The 18,949-nt window shown below is 41.4% G+C and overlaps 2 protein-coding genes across 6 annotated transcripts in view; both read right to left on the bottom strand.

Moving 5' to 3' along the window:
* Window positions 1-2,712, bottom strand: part of fnip1 (folliculin interacting protein 1) — a 39,983-nt gene extending 37,271 nt beyond the window's left edge. For all 4 annotated transcript variants that reach the window (XM_047042926.1, XM_047042928.1, XM_047042929.1 and 1 more), the window contains exon 1: window positions 2,527-2,712. In XM_047042926.1, coding sequence (XP_046898882.1) covers window positions 2,527-2,615 — 89 coding nt within the window. In that variant the 5' untranslated portion in view covers window positions 2,616-2,712. The remainder of the gene's footprint in view (window positions 1-2,526) is intronic.
* A 271-nt stretch (window positions 2,713-2,983) lies between these two features.
* Window positions 2,984-5,688, bottom strand: LOC124482718. 2 transcript variants are annotated; one of them, XM_047043198.1, is made up of 7 exons: window positions 5,463-5,688; window positions 5,193-5,321; window positions 4,696-4,735; window positions 4,403-4,443; window positions 4,195-4,277; window positions 3,647-3,943; window positions 2,984-3,427 (listed from the first exon to the last, which is right to left on the bottom strand). In XM_047043198.1, the coding sequence occupies exons 1-7, from the start codon at window positions 5,611-5,613 to the stop codon at window positions 3,419-3,421; spliced, it is 750 nt and encodes a 249-aa protein (XP_046899154.1). In that variant the 5' UTR covers window positions 5,614-5,688; the 3' UTR covers window positions 2,984-3,418. The 2 variants fall into 2 exon arrangements, with proteins under 2 accessions (XP_046899154.1, XP_046899153.1); XM_047043197.1 differs by having other exon boundaries at window positions 2,984-3,943.
* Between the last annotated feature and the right edge of the window lie 13,261 nt (window positions 5,689-18,949).

Below are 18,949 nucleotides of genomic sequence, written 5' to 3'. Positions count from 1 at the left end.
GGCGTGTTAGAAAAGTTAATACAGAGTTGTAGTTCTCTAAGGTCACTGTTTTAGTTTGTGTAACTTACAATTTAATTATTGTTCTAATGATCTAATGTTCTAATTGTTCTAATGATCTAATTATTGTTCTTGAATCTGATATGTTGACTAGATGTTGCATGATCTTGTCAACTAGGCTATACAGCATTTCATGCATTTTTCTGCACATTCGCTAGATTATGGCCACTACACACAGTGTTTGCTCTAGGATTTTTTTTGCAGTGGTGGCAGGTCTGTCCGCTGCAAAAAAAATTGTATGTTCTAATTGGCATAAATGCTGCCAATTAATAATTGATGTAACAACTCATTGTAAATGGTCAGTAGCCTAGCCTATCGATTAAGGGGCCACTCGGAAGCATCTACACTGTCTGCTTCATTAGATCTTGAAAGGCTAAGCATTCTGTAGCTAATAATAACATAATAATATATAATTTAACCATATTTATTAATTAAAACTACTTCAGCATAATAATGCACCTAAAATACAATTGTGAGCTAGGGCAGCAATCGCTATCAAATCGACATGTGCAATTTCGCTAGCAGGGGAAGAATAGCCTACAAACAACGAAAATCACCAGTTAACTTACTTTAAATTAACAAGAACTATAGACTAATACAATAACAGGCTTAAATTAACTGACAACATAAGTTACACGTCTTAACTCTGCAGTTCTCAAAAACGCACACACGCAATCTCAACTGCGCTGTGTGCGCGCTATCCTCCAATATGCTTTCTAACAATCACTGCTGATAGACGGCCTAAAATTTTGTACAGCCCTATTTCTGATACCATGGCGGCAGAAATGTTGTCGTGGCGGGCCGCCACGGAAAAATCAACATAGCGGAAACACTGAAACATTTACTATATGGCTAGTGAGTGACTGCCAATGTCAATCGTGCGCCGGGTGAACTAGACTAGCTAGACCAGGCCTACTGTAGTATGCAGCTAGCACAGAAGAAAGTTAGAGCTACGTAGGTAGCTAAAGTGACAATACTGAATTTAACACACCAGGGACACCGAAAGCCTCGGCAACCCTGCGCCAGGTATATGTATTTTTGTATATGTATTTTTGTTGACGTCTCTTTAATTGTACAGAGGCGTATAAAACAAGACTGGGTGTGTAGACACATATACGATAAGTTTCTCCTCCATCTTGAAACCTAGTAAATGTTTACCATGACTAACGGTTGCTACAAGAAACCAATCCGATTGGCCAACGCTAGCGTTTTCACGTTCCTCATTTACATAAAGTTGAGAAAATCCAACTTGCAACACTACGCTCCAATTCCCACAATGCCCTACGCGAGCGTCAACGTCTGGTTTCATTGAAAATGAATTGGAAGCCTACGCCCCGACCCGCGCCGCCGCTCCGCTAAAGTGTGAACGCACCGTTAGGGGGGCAAAAATAAATTGATTGTGCGATTAGCGGGCGGGGGGCCTCAAAAAATTAAAACAAGTCCATAGCCCAGGGGCCTCAAGTGTTATTAAGACGCCCCTGAGCGCATCAGTGATTGTGGAATCGGCGGACAACGCGGTCTGAAGTGGCACAGGGCTAATATAGAGGGCTGCCAACTCTCACGCATTGGCCGTGAGACACACCCATTTCAACCATTTCACACGCTCTCACACCACACCTTGTATTTCTCACGCTGAAAGGGCAACGCCAACTAAGTAGTCCTGCTCACATTGTAAACACGGAGTGAACACGGAGTGAAGCAACATAGACGCGCGAACACCCGTGAAAGCTCGTCTCGTGAAATCTCACTCCAAGGTTTTTTGTTGGCAGCCCATATACCACTTTAAATGAACACTAACACTTATTGACTCATTACCGTGTTTCTGCAAATCATGATACAACTTCATATTATACAAAAACGTTTAAGTCGATTGCTTGCCAAAACGTACACAATTATTTGAAAGAGATCCCCAAGAAAGCGCAACAAGATTACAAATTTGGCTTAACCACCTATTGAGTCACGTGCATGTACACAGGACACAAACAGTCCCTCCATGGCTTGACTAGCCTCTCGCGCACACACATTACACACGGCTAGAAGCAGCTATGAAGTATTTTTCCCCAACGATAACGAAGATCTGTACCTTTTTTTTTAATCCGATAATATGGCCAGACATTTCGCACCGAAGGGCAAGATCCTAGTTATCATAACTGTTGGTTAAGCTTAACACACAGCCGTCTCTCTTTCGAACGTACACAAAGAGGGCGAGTTTCCTTGGCCCCGTACACTGCTGCATTGACTTATACTACCAAGCGATATAGCTACGCAATTGCATGGAACATGTCGTACGCACAGCCTGGTTGTGTCCTACAACACATGTAGCTAACCGTTGAACTAACTGTCAGCAACCCCAATACAGTCCATTGCTTAGTGCATTCGCGGATTTCGCTGTAGCCTGCAAGCTAGCTGGCTAGCGGGCTACAAAGCCCGTGATGTTGGCATGAGCATGCACATACACAGCAACGTTACCTGAATGCGGGGTCCTCTTTGTTGCATCTCGGAGGCGGCGAAAATGCATTTCTCTTATTAAAAAGTTTTTGAAAAAGAGTAGGAGCCATTGTGTACCAAAAAGATATCGGTACAGAAAGTCTCTTTTCAAATCCAAATGCAACCCTGGTTCCTTGAAACTAACTCCATTTGTGTCAGAGTCATATGACAGGCATTAGTCACAAGCTGCATAGAAACAACCTGCATTTTTGTGATTGGACGACGGTCGGCTTTGGGTTCTCGAAAATACTTGGTTGGTTGATATTTTTGGCCACGTGGCAAGTTGAATTGCTGTGTTGATGTTTTGTCTGAAACTTATGTACTGTAAGATGAAAAATGATTTAATTAACCAAAACTAAAATTAGAAGAAAATTGTATGGAAAAGGTCGACGCTAATATAACTCAAGTGAAACAGTTTAAATAGTTTATTGAAAACAGTTACAATACAACATAACGTCCAATATTAAGGTCATAACAGCATGAAGCTTGACAATAGATTCAATAAATGTACAACAAATCCAGACTGTAACATGTTTGAAATTTTTGAATTTTTTTTTATAGTTAAATTTGGGCAGCTATGTCTTGCAGATTTCTAATATGGATGCTTTAGAAAATTACACAAAAAATAAACATTTTAATGTAAAATTATATAACCGCTGAATAGTTTAATTTTAAGTAAACAGTAATAAGCACATGCCAAGCCTGCCCTCTACTGGACATTTGATGTACAGGCATTTGAGCAGCTGTACAGTTAAAGCTCAATTTTTACAAAAGTAATGAACATTTAGTATGTTTGTGAAGTGAAAGTGAAGGGCCAACTGTCCTGTTTTCAACAGACCTGGTCACAGGCCCCCATCATTGTGTCATTCACGCTTTACGTTATCTAATGAGAAAGCACATCAAGTCACAATGATTGGTGTTCCAAAATTACAGACAATTGTTAAATTCTCCAAGTCAAGAAATTGTGATATCTGACATGTATATGATGTATAAAAAAGTGCTTTGTCAGATTATTTTATTGCATGAATACACTTTGATTGATGACGTCTGATGGTTCTGGATGTGTTTATGTCAAATTCCCAAGTCCCAGATTCAAGCTTACCAGTTTGAAGGGGAAATCAAAAGAGAACCTCTGACACAACCGCTGGAAGAACGCATCTCTCTCTTCCTTGTCTGCAAAGTCAAAGAACTTTGCTTGTTCTGGGGTGGTAGGAAAGGCTGGTGTCAAGGTCAACTTCTTCACATCCTCCCTTGGAACTATCCCATCACAGTTGACCCCTGGGTTGCCTGTTCCCTGATTGGCCGAGGGAGTTGCCAGGCCGTCATGAGGCATCTCCAAGAGCACACAGGAATTGAAGGTAACTTTCTTCCTGCACCTAATGGTCCTGATCTTCCCTTGCTGTGACACAAAAGAATCATTAGGAATCATCATTTGTACATTCCTTTACATAAAAGCATCTGTTGTAACTGTACTTGTAAAATCCTCATCATTATCTTCTCCTCTCAGGTCTTTGCAGGACTCACTATGCACTTTCTTCTCTCCTCCAAAGAAAGGAAAACATAGCCCCCAGCCCATTTTCCACTCCCATAAGGAACCTCAAAGGTTTAAGACATGTGTACTGTATATTATACTGTAGATATAGCTCCTACCCTTGGTATTTTTGTGGGCACTGGGGGTGCACTGTATCCACAAGGTAGAGGAGTTCTCTCGATGGACACATTCAACAATTTCTCTACAAACAAAATTAAATCAGACAAAAATCACCTACACCCCCAAAAACCACAAAGGTGTGTTTGTTCCGAGCAAAGAGGCACGGAGGCCCAGAACAGGTGGTCACATGAGTCAGTAACTAAATACCTTCTGTTGAACCAGCTGCTGGATCAGTGCCAGAGGGGTATCTACAGTACAAGGTACAAACACACACACAACAATAAAGAATAATGTGCTTGTGTACAGTAAGGCAGCTGAGTGCATACAGACTATACTTCTTATCCTCTTGTGAATTCGCGGACACACAATGTTTTGTACCTACTTCTAAAGAAACACAAATCTAACACATTAAAGTAAATAAAATCAAACTTTTTTAGCTACCACTACACCGCTGGTTGCCTTTCCTGTAGGAGTGATGATAATGAGACAAGGTGAGCTACCTGTTCCCAGGATCTCTGTCATCATGTACCTCAGAGAAATCTGTGAAAGGGAGACACAAGGAGACGTCATCTTTGAATGCCTGCAAAAATGGCCTGAGCCCAAGAGAAGAAGAACTTTGTTTCAAACACATCCCTGTTTTCATGTCTACTAAGCTGCCACTGAAGATGAAACGGATATGTTTTAATATCTAAATAGAAATATATTTAAACTAAGATTGATGAGTTGATAAACTGATTGAAAGTACGTTGTGATGTAGCTACATTTGATGAAAGGAGAGGTTGGGTGATTGATTGATTGAAGTTAGGCAGTGATGTTGTACATATAAATAAGAGATCAATTGGGTGATTTAATGATAGATTAATTAAGGTATGTTGAGATGCAGGTACCTCAGATGGAGGAGAAGTTGGGTGATTGATTGAAATTAGGTAGTGATGCAGGTACCTCAGATGGAGGAGAAGTTGGGTGATTGATTGAAATTAGGTAGTGATGCAGGTACCTATGATGGACGACAGGTTGGGGGGCTGCTGCATGTTGATGTCTTCCGCATAACTGAGGTCCAGGAGGGTGGAGTTCTTTACCTGCAGCTCCTCCGGCTCCACCAAGCTGGGGAACGTGACTGGCTCCTCTGAGCCACAGCGGAGAGAAGTAGAATAAGGAGAGGAGTGGGGGATAAGGAGGCGGATAAGGCAAAGAGGAATGCAAGTAAATTCTACTGACAATTTGGTTACAAGACATACAAAGATGTGCTAGACGCACACATACACACCCAAGACTTCCTCTCTGCGGAACACCTCGGGGGAAAACAGACTGGTGCAACTGCTGGTATCCATGGAGGAGGAGGAATCATCACAGTCTGACAGAAAAGAGGACACGTCTGCGGGCAGAGCTGCATCTGCACCAGCAGAGGACGAGAGCATCACTCGCCATTTTCATAGAGAAATACTTGATGAAGCACAGATGCCAACTGTTGGAAGTATTTCATCTGCTTATCATCTGCTATGCTTTGCCTGTCCTTTGTACTTACCCGGAAAAGGACAGTGTTTACAACCATACATTTGAATATTTAAAAAAATGATGATATCAATTCTGTGCTTACAACAGTAACCAGGCCACATCCCATAGTGACAAGACCGAGACTGCACCACAGCAACACCATTCTAAGGACGCGTGTCCCTGCAGTGTTTTTCTCTTACAGAAAAGCGCTGGCAAGGCATTGGAGAGTGCTTCATCCCAGTGCTTCATCAGCTCTTGACTGCCAGCTGGACGAGCATAAACAATATTGTTGTATTTTCTAACTTAAACTAATCATTAATGGCCATTTTCAATTCGCTGAGCTCGGAAGTGTGATAACGCTGGTTAAAAAAATTCTCCTTAGAGAAAGTTCTCAGTTTTTGACCAGTGGACGCCCAAAAAAGTGTGTTCTGAAAAGACACTGGGCTTTTTCTGTAAGCAGCCACATATGCTCTCTCCTCAATGGGAAAATTTGGGGGGGTAATCACAGAAGCTGGCGCTCAGAAAAAAACACTATATGGACAATAAGCCTAAATCAGTTATGTCGAATAAATGCATGCATTCAATTGACTGTATCTATACAGGTAGACTACACCAGTGGTTCCCAACCCTGGTCCTCAGGTCACCCATGTCCTGCATGTTTTAGATGTTTCCCTGCTCCAACACACCTGATTTAAATGAATGGTCATAAGCAGGCTTCTGCAGAACTGGATAATAACCCATTCATTTGAATCAGGTGTGGAGCAGGGAAACATCTAAAACATGCAGGACAGGGGTGACCTGAGGACCAGGGTTGGGAACCACTGGACTACACCACTGGTCTAAAGTGTATATATTTTCTAGTACTCATTGGTGGTCTTTTTAAACTCCACCTGAACTTTCTTCTGGGCTGTAGGTCACCGTGCTGGGCTAAAAATCAGGAAGGACAGGAGTCATGAGTTTCACTTTGTGCTGCTCCAGTTTAAGAGTGAAATAAACACGGCTAAGTACAAGTACATAAACATACAGTAGAGTTAGATCGCAGTAACCTGTCTGTGTTGTGAGTAGAGGGTATGACAGATCTGTCAAAAGGGCATCCACAAAAAACATTGATTAAACAAACAATGCTATTGAGCGATCCATTGCCTTTTGAATAGGCCATAATTTAAAAAAACTATTCCAAGGATACGTTTCAGGACGGCTCACCTCTCATTAATGCTTTCTGATTCGTTGATGGGAGACAGAACCCTGCTCGCGGTTCGACAAGGCCTGGAGCAAAATCTCCTAAATTCTGGAAAGTAGAGAGAGAATGTAGAAAAAGCTTCTTGAGTCTGAAAGTATTTTACCTTGCCAATCTGCCCTCTAACAACCTTTTAAAGAAATGCATAGGCACTCTGTCCCAAGTGAAACTATAATGTATTCATAATTTACAGTACTAATTATTTAAGCAATAAGCACCAAGAGACCGTGTTTTGCGCTGATTTTAGAACAGGTAAGGGGAGTTGTTAGGCACGACGCAAAGCGGAGGCTTATTGGGGCTTATTGCTTAAATAATAACTGGAGCAGCACAAAGTGAAACTCATGACTCCTGTCCTTCCTGATTTTTAGCCCAGCACGGTGACCTACAGCCCAGAAGAAAGTTCAGGTGGAGTTTAAAAAGACCACAAACAAATATAAATATAAACAATTAGAAACAAAATAGTAATAAACCGTAATTCTTTCGCCACTACAAAGCATAGTTCCAACATAAATCATTGCTACGCAACAGCCAGATGGACACCTTTGCCGTCTTTTTAAATTTGAAATATTCGATGCGCAGTAATATGGAATGTTAAAGAATGTTATGAGGACAACCTGTAAGGTTATGCTGGATTTTACAACGGCATGGAACACAATATAGCCAATCACAATCAAGGATGGGAACAACAAACATAACGGGAGTTCAACTTGCAATCTCTTGATCATGAGTCAAATGCTCTACCATTGAGCTATAACCATCCAGGGATGGATTTATTATTTGTAAGGTTCTTGGCACAAATGTCTCAAAGGCCCTCCACTTTGTTAAACACTTGAATGAGGATCATACAGAATTTACAACAGTACTAATCAATACATGTAAAACAACACACAGCCCATTGAAAATATATTTTGCCAATTGGGTTTAATCTTGCTGACTAACAAGATGGTTTGTTACACATAACCATCTGGGAAGTTGTGCTTGGACACTGTTTGAAAAAGAGTAGACACTTGAAAAAATACTTATCAGGTGATTGGCTGAACCATGTGCCCATCACTATCTATGACAGGCTAACTTCAACCACAACCAAAGCTGCCAGTACAGTGGCGCCGTCAGGGGGGGGGGGGGGGGGGGGGGGGGGAACGGCCACCCTGATAAAACTGCTGCTCCCCCCCACTGGCACAGTGCCCACGATGATGTCGGTGACACACACAGATTTCTGGAATTATAGATAGTGCAGTGCCAGTGATGCAGCTGGTGATGACAGTTCTCAGTGGTTTTGCTACCTATATTTCTCAGATCACAGTTGACATTCTCTGTCATCTCTGAAGTACTTGTTCAACCTCCACATCTATTCAAGTCAAATTGTCAATTATGTGGTAGCCTACATTCATGCAAATAATTATGTACCTTCATTTGTCTATTGTCATACATAAAAATAGCTTGTTATGTTGATCAAAATGTACTATATTTTACATGTAGTCATTTAGCAGACACTCTTATCCAGAGTGATGTACAGTAAGTACAGGGAGATTCCCCCGAGGCAAAAGGAAAAGAACCGTCAACCTTCTGATTAAAAGCGCGATTTCTTAACTGCCCAGCCACCTGACCCCCTATATGGGTTCTCTATTAAATTGTCTTACCACCACAAACATATAAACATTTAGTTCATAACAGAAGTCATTACATGCATAATGGTCGATCCACTTGTCATAATTGTAAGCCTAATTCACAATACAGCGCTTGTACATTTGTACACACAATGTGCAGGCAGTTTTGATATCAGTAAACACATACATTTATGTAACAAAATAACTGATCTATACTGAAACTATATCCACTTTATATTGTCGTTCTGTTAGCTAGCCAGCTACTTAAAAAATAGTTTAATATCGGTTGTAAAAGTGAATTTGCTTCTAAATAACTAAACAAGATTTCCCTATTCCCTAACTACGCTGTAAAGGAAGTTTTCCACTGTATTTCTAGATTGATATGATTTGCCGAATTGATACAAATTCGTTCGACAGCGTGGTGATGAACATCAAATACATACAGCCTTATACATCTATATGGTCAAACAATCAATGTAGCTGTCTCTGTGATTGTATTCTTTAAAGATCCTGTAAAGTAAATTCCATGTTTTGCTTCTAAGTACATTTTATACGTGTGAAATGAGTTCCTGAAAGCATGTGCAAAGCGCTAAAACTTTGTCGCACTGAAATGTGGATTTAGACCGAAGAACAGTTTCTCTTCTGTTTTCAGATCAGGTTTTAATAGGCGGGGCAAAAAAATGCCCTATCTGCGTCATTTCGCCCCATCTACGTCAGATCACTGAATGGCTCCTCCTGCTGTACTGTAATTGTAGTTTACATCAACTGTCTCCCACCACCCGCAACTGCATCTTCCCTGGATGCAAGAACTCCAGCTGCGCTGCAACGCCATTTAAGTTCCCTGTTGATAATGAAATGAAAAATAGGTGGGTAGATTTTGTGAAGAGCCACACTCATGGAAAGCTTCGGATAAACTCCAACAGCCGCCTCTGCGCCACTGACCATTTCACGGCGGACAGTTTTAACATGGACCAGAGACAGACGGGGTTCACCAACACACAGCTTCTCTTGCAGCGCGGAGCCGTACCGAGCATCGCCCCCCCCCCCCCCCCCCCCCCCCCCCCCCCCCCCCCCCCCCCCCCCCCCCCCCCCCCCCCCCCGGCCGTTCATCCTCCGGTCGCACCTGGACCATCCACCGCCGCCAGCAGTTCATCGCTCAGTTCTGTGTGCTTGTCATAATTATACTAGATAGGGTTGGTGAAGTGTCCTTGTGAGTTGCTATCATTTAGCAACGCAGCAACGAGCGCTGGAGCAAGTCTACAAACAGCAGTGCATACAATAACGACACTTTTTTTTTTTTACTGTCTGTGAATAGCACCAGGTGAAAGTCAATGGGCCTCATTCTCGAATGCAGTTAAGAAGAATTTAAGAAGGAATTCCTTCTGAATTGATTTAGGAAAACATTTGGCATTCATGAAAGTTTTCTCATCTGGGATTTGTTCTGAACTTGAGAAAACTTTGCGAACTCGAAATAGCAGTCGTAAATCAGCCTGAGTTGTCTCAAATGCGATTCCTTAAAAAACCACAAGGATCAAAGGAATCGCATTTAAGAAAAATCTCTGTTTGAGGTGTTAATGAAGTAATGATTAATTGTTGGTGATTGCGTTCACATCAACTCTACAGCCGTTTGATCATTTAACCAATGAATTCTTGATATCCAAAATTTGAATTTTTCTATCAAGAATTGCATTTTGGATATCAAGAATTCGAATTTTGGATATCAAGAATTCATTGGTTAAATGATAAAACGGCTTGCCATAACAGACATCCTCGGATATAAATAATTATAATAATTAACCTTGCTTAGTGTGCACACTGTTAGATCCGGTGGAGAACAATTCCACTGCTCATCTTACTGGTATGATGTTGCACCGATGCACCTGTGCACCGGTTGCTTTTCGCTTGGACATAACTTGCGTTCCTGTTGCTTTCCTAATTGGGTTGATTCTGACTGCACACATCACTGCTGTTGAGTGCCCTTATCAGGAGCTGTCGGGGCGTGTATGTATGCAAATTCAGGAGCACGAGGACGCATTTTCAAGTTAAGAAAACTCTTCCCGGGGAGCACAGCTCAGAAAACGTCTGCTGTGTAGGAACGCACTTTCAAGCGTTCATGAATTTGGCGGATCTTTTTCTTACGTTGTTTTTCCAAAGCCAGTTAGAAACATTTCAGAAGAAACTTCAGGAAATGTTCGAGAATGAGGCCCAATGTTTTCTTTAAATCTAGTGACAGTAATCATTCAGGGCTTGACATCAACTTTTTGAGGCACTTGGACAAGTGGCCTACATTTACGTTTCACCATGCACAAAAGTCACTTGTCCGGGTAAAGACTTTGCCTTTGACCAACGAAGATGAGCTGTAATATTATACAAAATATAAGTAACAATTGAAGTGTTATTAAAAATTTTATTTGTTACATAAAACATTAACACAATTTCTGCAGAATGAAATACTTTCAGTTATTTACTGTATTGCAGCTTCGTCCCAAGATCTCTACAGACCGTGCAGCTAATAATGTAATGCTCAACACTTGAACCGGGGCTTATTACTTGAAAGAGGAATTATTTACTGTGTCGTCTCAGTTACACTATCAGGGCTTGGAAATACTGTGACTTGTTAAAGTAGGCAAATGGCTAGTAGAACATAACATTTCATAATAATCAATCAAACAGCTGCAAGACCCAGTGAAATATTATGTACTGCTAGCAAATTAATGTTAGCTAGCATCAGAGGTGTGGACTCGAGTGATGAATTTGATGACTTTAGACTCGAATGTAAAGAGACTTGCAACTCGACTTGGACTTAAACATCAATGACTCGTGACTTCACTTGGACTTGAGCCTTTTGACTTGATAAGACTTGCTCCTTTCCCCAAAACCCAAACATTAAAAAGTATGTTATTAAGGAAAGCTCTGTATCTTTAATTGTGTATGTGTGCGTGTGTGTGTGTGTGCGTGCTGTCGGCACAACATCCAATCAAATTAGATCCACATTGTTTTGAAGCGACAGCATCCATCCAATCAAATTGCAGGTCAACCAGTGAAGAGCAACTGTCAAACAACGCGCCAGTTAGGGAAAAAATTATACCAAAGATAGTTTTGTTCGGGTATAAAAACTACGAAGTGGTCAACAAAAAACGAAGTGCAGTCTGCAAAACGTGCGAGTCGAAGATTTCAGACGGAGACGCAACAACTTCCAACTTCGTTCGACATTTGAAGTTGCACAAAGAACGGTAGTCCCTCATACAACCCAACTTCACAAATCCCGAAATAAGTTTTACAATACATGACCAGTGGCCAATTTGGTCTTTTGCAAATGCAATGCAGCACAGGGCCCTGACATATAAAAAGCACAACCCTGTTCATTGTTTTGTTCATGTAACCTATTTGTTCCGTTTCTACCATGTACACATACACACACACACAGACAATATGAGGTGAGATAAAGATGTAAAATACAATGTTAGCACTTTTGTACAAATAATTACAGTTGCACTTGTTTTTTCAAATGTGTTCATTCTGTAAAGGAGTGGTTTAAAATGAAGAATATTCTTTCAAAATATGAGTTAAATGTTAAAAATGACTGGTTAATAGTGCAATGTCAGTGTAACCGGTGTGAATCAGTGAAACTCACTCCTCGGGTATGTAATGGGTCACCCGCGTCAACTAATAGCTAGCTTTTCTTTGGCGTAGTTGGTAGTGGTCGCGCTTGGAAGTCGAGAGGTGGCAGGTTCGACTCCCCGTGGGGGGGAACATTGGCTAGATACCTCTGACTGAGCTTGCAATACCACGTCCGTTACATACCCGTCACATCAGCACAATTTTTTCTGCAGTTATACTTGTAGCCTACTTATGATAAATAAATACAGATTTTAAAAGCATACGTGATCTGTGTAAATATATTATTACTTGTTATCAAAAGGACTCGAAAGGACTCGAAACTCAAACTGCAGGACTTGGACTTGAGACTTGTCAGTCTTGACTTTGGACTTGACTCGGGACTTGCCTGTCTTGACTTGGGACTTGACTCGGGACTTGAGGGCAAAGACTTGAGACTTACTTGGGACTTGCAAAAAGAACATGGCATTTTATTTTGTTTGAGATTTTACTTGTCCAGTGGGGCAAGTACATTTCTCTTCCACTTGCCATACAAAAAATCCACTTGTCCCGGACATGTTATAATGTCGCTATAATGTCGTTAGCTCTAGTTTAGATCAAATCAGTCAAAGGTCTCAAAGCGGGCTTTGGTCTGTCGTCTTCCCAACATGACGTCATGCAATGCATTGTGGGGAAAAGGAGATTCATTGCAAAAATTACCTACTTCGTATTATATTCGGTTTTGTTACACCCAACATCATCAAATACAATGAATAACAGTTTAAATGTTTATTACCAACATGCAAATTGCACAAATGTGTTGAACAAATAAACCTGCAACATTGCATTTTAGGAACAATTAGGAAATAGCCTATAAAATCAGTAAATGACCCCTTTAAAATAAGCCAAGTCAAACTGGATCTCTTAGATAAATCTTTGTATTCCAAGTCAATTGAATTTGCTGTGGATGTTGTATCTCGCTATCACAACAGTTGAAATGCAGACAAAGATTAGAAAATTTGTTTCTCATCTTCAATGCTATATGTTATTAATGCAAACAACTAGACATATTATTACTTATGGAAGCAGTAAATCTGCTGGTGTTTCTATACTAAAGGGCTCATTTCAGGGTAAAATACTTAAAAATAGGCCTATAGGTCATGATTCAGGAAGATGGATTGTTATTGTTATTGTGAGTTATTGAATTTATGGAGGATGTTTTTTATTTTAGGTGATATATATGGTCATAACAACAGCAATATAAACACAATCCTGTTTATAGAATTTCAAGAACAAATAAATGCTTAATTGAATTATTTTCCCGATGCTAAACTTATATTATAGGGGGTTACTGGAACTGCATAAGTGACCCCATCAAAGATGGTCACTCTCAAAGATCATTAAGAACCACATACTTAAGTCTATATTGACGTAAACCTAAGCCAGGCTTTTTCGTGTAAGCGCAGCTTTCGTTAGCGACGTTGATGCAATACCCCCCCGTTTGTGACAGTGACTGCAATGCGAGTAAATCAGGGCCGGATCCGGGGGGGGGGGGGGGGGGGCTGGGGTGGGCTGCGCCACCCCAGATTTCTGCCGCGCCCCCCCAAGCTCCTTCTGACTTCAGCCAAAATGGTTACATGTTGAAACTATGAAAAAGTCTTCTAGTGCTTTCAGTAATATGTTGTTTTTTTTTTCCAACCGACCCTTTTAAAAGATTCCCCAGTGATTGTCTGGTTGATATGGGCAACGTAGGTTAGGGCTCCGCATCCACGTTTACCAATAAAAGTTAAATCTCTTGCCACTCACTTGTTCTCGAAGTAATTGTATATCGGTCTTTTATGGAGGGCTTTTGACGAATAGTAAAGTGTAATGCTAACGTTTCCAGTATATAGCATACCAGGTAGAATGCTAAATACGTTTCTACACACTAGCTGTAGTCGTTATTAGAGGGGAAGCTTCCGAAAAAATAGACAGAAAACGAACAGCAGTCTGGCTTATTGCTAACGCCTGTCTAGATAATCTATTTGAAAGAACTGGACAAAGGCAGGTGCTAGAATGAGGATACGTTAGCATTGCTAGTAACTGTTACTAGTAACACATAGACTGTAGGCATGTAAACAAGTTTAGCTTGCTAACGCAAGAGCATAGGTAGAATGTGTGATAATTTAGCCTAGTTTATTGGCAATGGGGCTAACGTTGATTCATGTTCCTGACTGTGTTTCATTCAAATAAATAACCTGTGTAATGTAAATCTACAATGCATGTTTGTCCAGATCTTTGTCATGTTATTTTTCAGCAAGATATCTAGAGCTAACTAGCTAACTGAAGCCGAGTAGATTCACGATACGGTTTGGTTGCTAAGCTGTAGCCTAACTTTCTACCCACCTAAGTCAATCCAGTTAGCTTCAACAACAGAAGTGGAAACAAGTAATGTTATCATTTAAAACTATATGTAGTCAATTTGTTGAAAACAATGTTGTGTAGACACAATAGATTTATTAGCTTGTTTTTATTTCAAGTCTCCAACTTTGGTGTTTCAGCGAGTGCTGCTGTTGGCCGTGTTGCGTTTTTGCTCCCCAGCTTCACTCGTTGAAAACCAACCAATCAGCGCGCAGCTTATCTAAATATTAATGAGCATACCATAAAAGGAGAAAAGCTAGTGTTTTTTCCCGGGAACATTTCAGAGGATCTATCAGGGGGCATAGAACAGCACCCGGGCCATTTTTTCAACCCAACCAATGTTACATACCCTATTCGGAGACCTTAAGGAACAGTGTGAAATAGCCAAAAAATCCAGTCAATCGCCCCTTTAACAGTAGTCTTTTAGCTTCGTTAGCCATCGATTGTTGCGTGCGTGTTTGTACCTACAAAGAAAAACCTTTTATCATGCATCAATTTCTGATCCCCAAACCATCTACTACTGCCCCTGCGACAAGGGATATTAAACTCATACTCCAGAGCAGGCAGAGCGTACTGGTCCTAGTGGAAGCACTTCCATGTCTCTCGGTACCAACGTTACCGCTGCTGTGGGTGAAGGCGAGCATGGTTTGAATGACAGCAATCCAATGCAGCCTGTTCTTCAAACGTACCCCATAAGCATTTTCAGACAAGGTCCTATGGGCTTCGCTCTCAAACTTGGTTAGAGTACTCAGCCAAGCAACGTGCATGTTTCTGCTTGCACTGGAGGAACCTATCCAACCTATCCAGCATCACATCAAACCCAGGATATGTCATGGGAATGGGTTAAGCCCCGAATGTGTATAACGTCTAGCTCTGTACCTGATTAACACTCGGATCGTTAAGCAGACTCAAATAATAACATAATGGTTATATCAAACATTATACGACCCCCTTCCGTAATCATGATGCCCCCCCAGAAATGTTCACTGCGGCCCCCAGTCACAGCAGGCTGCATCCGGCCTTGGAGTAAATCACTCGCATATGCGACCACATTTCACGCAGGCGACTAAAAATGATCTTTAATTAGCCAATGGATAGTAAATTGTTCGATTTCACTCGCCTGTGACTGAGTAAGAGGCTAATAATAAGTTTAGCGCAGATTTCAATGACGCTCCACTACTTGACTGCGAGTTAACATGATTGGCTGCTATGACAACAGACGTCTAATTTGTTATTTTTCTTCTGCTCAATAACTAAAACGGAGATTGTCAAAGTAACGGAAAGTCGCTAGATTTGTCGTTTATTGCTAGATAAGATTTTTTTGTCGCCTGAGTAGGGAAGGTAAAACGCTACAATAAGCGCAGCTATTTCAGGCAGGGCAATTGGGCAGCGCGCGTCATCCGCTCATTAGGCTACCACACCTGTATTAGCCAGCACAAGCCCATTGGGCCACGTCCGATAATACGGCATTAAGAGGCCGCGCGGATACACACCAACACACACACAGCCCGTTTGTTGTATGATCAGTGCTGCTGCCACCCTCCACCATCCCCTTCTCCCCCATGCTATCTGTATGATCTATCCATCAGGGGGATTATATCTCTGCTCCCTGCCTCATGTGTTGCATCGAGGAGGCAGGGGAGTGCTTCCCTTAGATCATCCACTCCGCCAAAGTCAAACCTGCATGTCCATGTCATGTAACAATAAATGCTCAACTCTAATACGTGATTGTCTTGACTGAGCTGCCTCTGTCGCTTTCTCTCTCAAAAAGATCGACTTGCTTTTAAATTACGGCACTCGTCACGCACAAAGAGATGGATGCAAAAAAGCTACTATTCCAGTCTGAGCAGAAAACGCTTAATAGTTATTTTTGTTATCAAGATAATTTAAGATTCCTGTTCCTTGTTCAGATTATTCCTGCTCTGATAATCAGCTCTGCCAACTGCGAAAGAGCCTTCAGTGACCAAAAGAGAATACAATCAGATGTCCACAGCAGTCTCACATCCTCACGCCTTTCAAACCTGATCATTTAAACATTAAAAGGCCAGAGCTTCAGCAGTAAGATCATCATCAGCTGTGGAGAGGTGGCTGAAGTCAAATGGCAAGAGAAAGCCATTCGCAAAAAAAATGGTAGATTAAATCCACATGCAACATAGAGACTAATTCAGACAGATAATGTACTTTTTTCCAGTTGCATTGTTCATGCATTTCATTTAAAAAGTTTGTTGAGTAAAATAAAATAAATGACTAGAATGGCGACTCAAGCTCCGTAGAGGGTTGCAGTCATATCGTTTGTGTTTTAAAAGCTTGTGTGTTTGTCTGACAGTCTGGAGGCAAAGTTGAATTGGGACCCAGAAGTGATATGTTTGTAGCCTATGTTGAGGGATTTCTAGATATTGTGTATGAAGATTTGAGAAATTGTGCCCGGCCGCCGGTAGCCCCTTGCGAAAATCAGTTCCCATACTATCCCCAATGTAAACTTGAATTGGTATTAGAATGTTCTAAAATAACTTCTCCAATGACATTGTAAATGTAATAGAAAGCATCTTCCTGATTCTTACTGCCTCTTTTTGCCGACGTCTTCAATGGGGTATCCCGCCCTCGCCTTCGCTGGGTGTGAAAGCGAGCTTGAACCTGGGCCTGCGGTCTCGAGGTCAGGTCCTTGGTCCGGACATTTGTGCGTCCCATTTGGTCAATTGTTGGTAAAACTGAAAGTATTATTCTCTTCATTTACAAATAATTAATGTAATCACGTCGTGTCAATTTACAAAGGTGGTGTTTGGTGTCAAAACAAGACAAAAGTGAATGGGCTTGTTGACCATGTTGTGACAAGACAGTTGGGCTAGCTTGAACTAGCTAGCTACTGTAGCTCTCTAAAGCATCCCTTACCAGTAGCCTACTGTGTACATTTTAAAGCAGTACGTTACTAACCTCGATCTTCAAAAGGTTTGCCTTCAACGTTAGATTGCCCCAGTTAACGAGCCAGACACATTGGATACAGACATCGACTTATTTTTTGACGAACCTTGCAGTTAACTAGTTTTACTACTACGCTGCAGGTCATTTTTGTTATTTCCGGAATCTGCAGGGACGCCGGCGTAAATAGGCATAGCTACTGTTCACGTCCAGTCTTGAAATAGCTACAAGAATACAAACTTGAAATTTCGGAATTTCTTTTCTTCACACAAAGGGTCACGATCAGGGCTCTCAAGTTTTGAAGACAGGCGTGACAACATTAATTAATAAATTGCTTTTTACCTGACATCTTTGATGAACAGATGCAATGATTAATGCATCCATGGCCAGGATATCATTATAAAATATGACACGACTTTAAAAGTGACCTATTATAGCAACTATATAATACACAATTATTATGGAGAGAAATGTTTATAATTTGACAATATGTTCGTATAACGAAAATGGCCGGGTTTCCCATATTCGAAGCTCTTTAAGAGCTTCTTAGGAACGTTCTAAGAGCGTTCTAGAGCGCTAAAAAGAAAATTCTTAAGAAGCGCTTAGCGTAAAGAGCCATTATGACTTAGCCTGGTCCTAACCAGACCCTAATACATTTCATTTGTACAGAGGGTCTGGGATCGCTCCATTGACAAGCGTTAACTTCCTTGAAGGCGGGTCCTCTTTTTAAGTTTAAAACTATTGGATCTGCACAGAGCCACTCTGATCTGCCATAATCAATCGCAAGCGTTCGCCTTAGCCAACTCCTTACCCACTACTGTAACGGAGCTAGCTTCCGTAGCTGGAAAATCAAACTTTTCCTGAACTCCGTGTGGAGGAGGGCCACAACATCATGGCCACCAACAAAACTCAGCAAGGAATGTTCTTGCTCCGGCTTTAACTTCTGGATATTGGGCAGCATTGCCACAACCGCAGAATAGGTTCGCTCGCATCTTTCTCCGCCGCCATTACTGAACTACTCAAACTAGTGCACGACATTAACGTTATTGTTCTCAGCCACTCCACTGTTCGCTGATTGGATCTACAAAAAATGTGTTTCTGAAAACCGACTTCAGAGTCAAACTCCCAGACCTCGTACAGAAGCAAAATCCAAATTGAGCGGAAGTACGTAGGAGGGCAGAGCCAGGCTAATTATGACTAGGCCTAGACTACATACTTGTTCTGAGCAGGTGTTGTCAGTGAACAGGCTGTAAAACTGTTCGTTAAGTTACAGACATTCATGAAAAACGGATGCTAATTATCTCGGAAACATTTTCTGACAGCAGTTAAGTTATTGTTTGTGTCAAACAAGTTGTGAATTTGTTGTTACGTTAAAAATAGGAGATCATGACGGTGCTCAAAGTGATGCTCGAGCTCCAGTGGTTTCCTATGTGGGTGAACGAAACTTTCGGAAGATATTAGGGGGATTCGAATGCCATTGGCTGCTTCCAGTCAGCCGGTCTG

The sequence above is a fragment of the Hypomesus transpacificus genome, chromosome 20 (genome assembly GCF_021917145.1).
Source record: "Hypomesus transpacificus isolate Combined female chromosome 20, fHypTra1, whole genome shotgun sequence".
Classification (NCBI taxonomy): domain Eukaryota; kingdom Metazoa; phylum Chordata; class Actinopteri; order Osmeriformes; family Osmeridae; genus Hypomesus; species Hypomesus transpacificus.
This window is presented reverse-complemented; position numbering and strand designations above follow the sequence as displayed.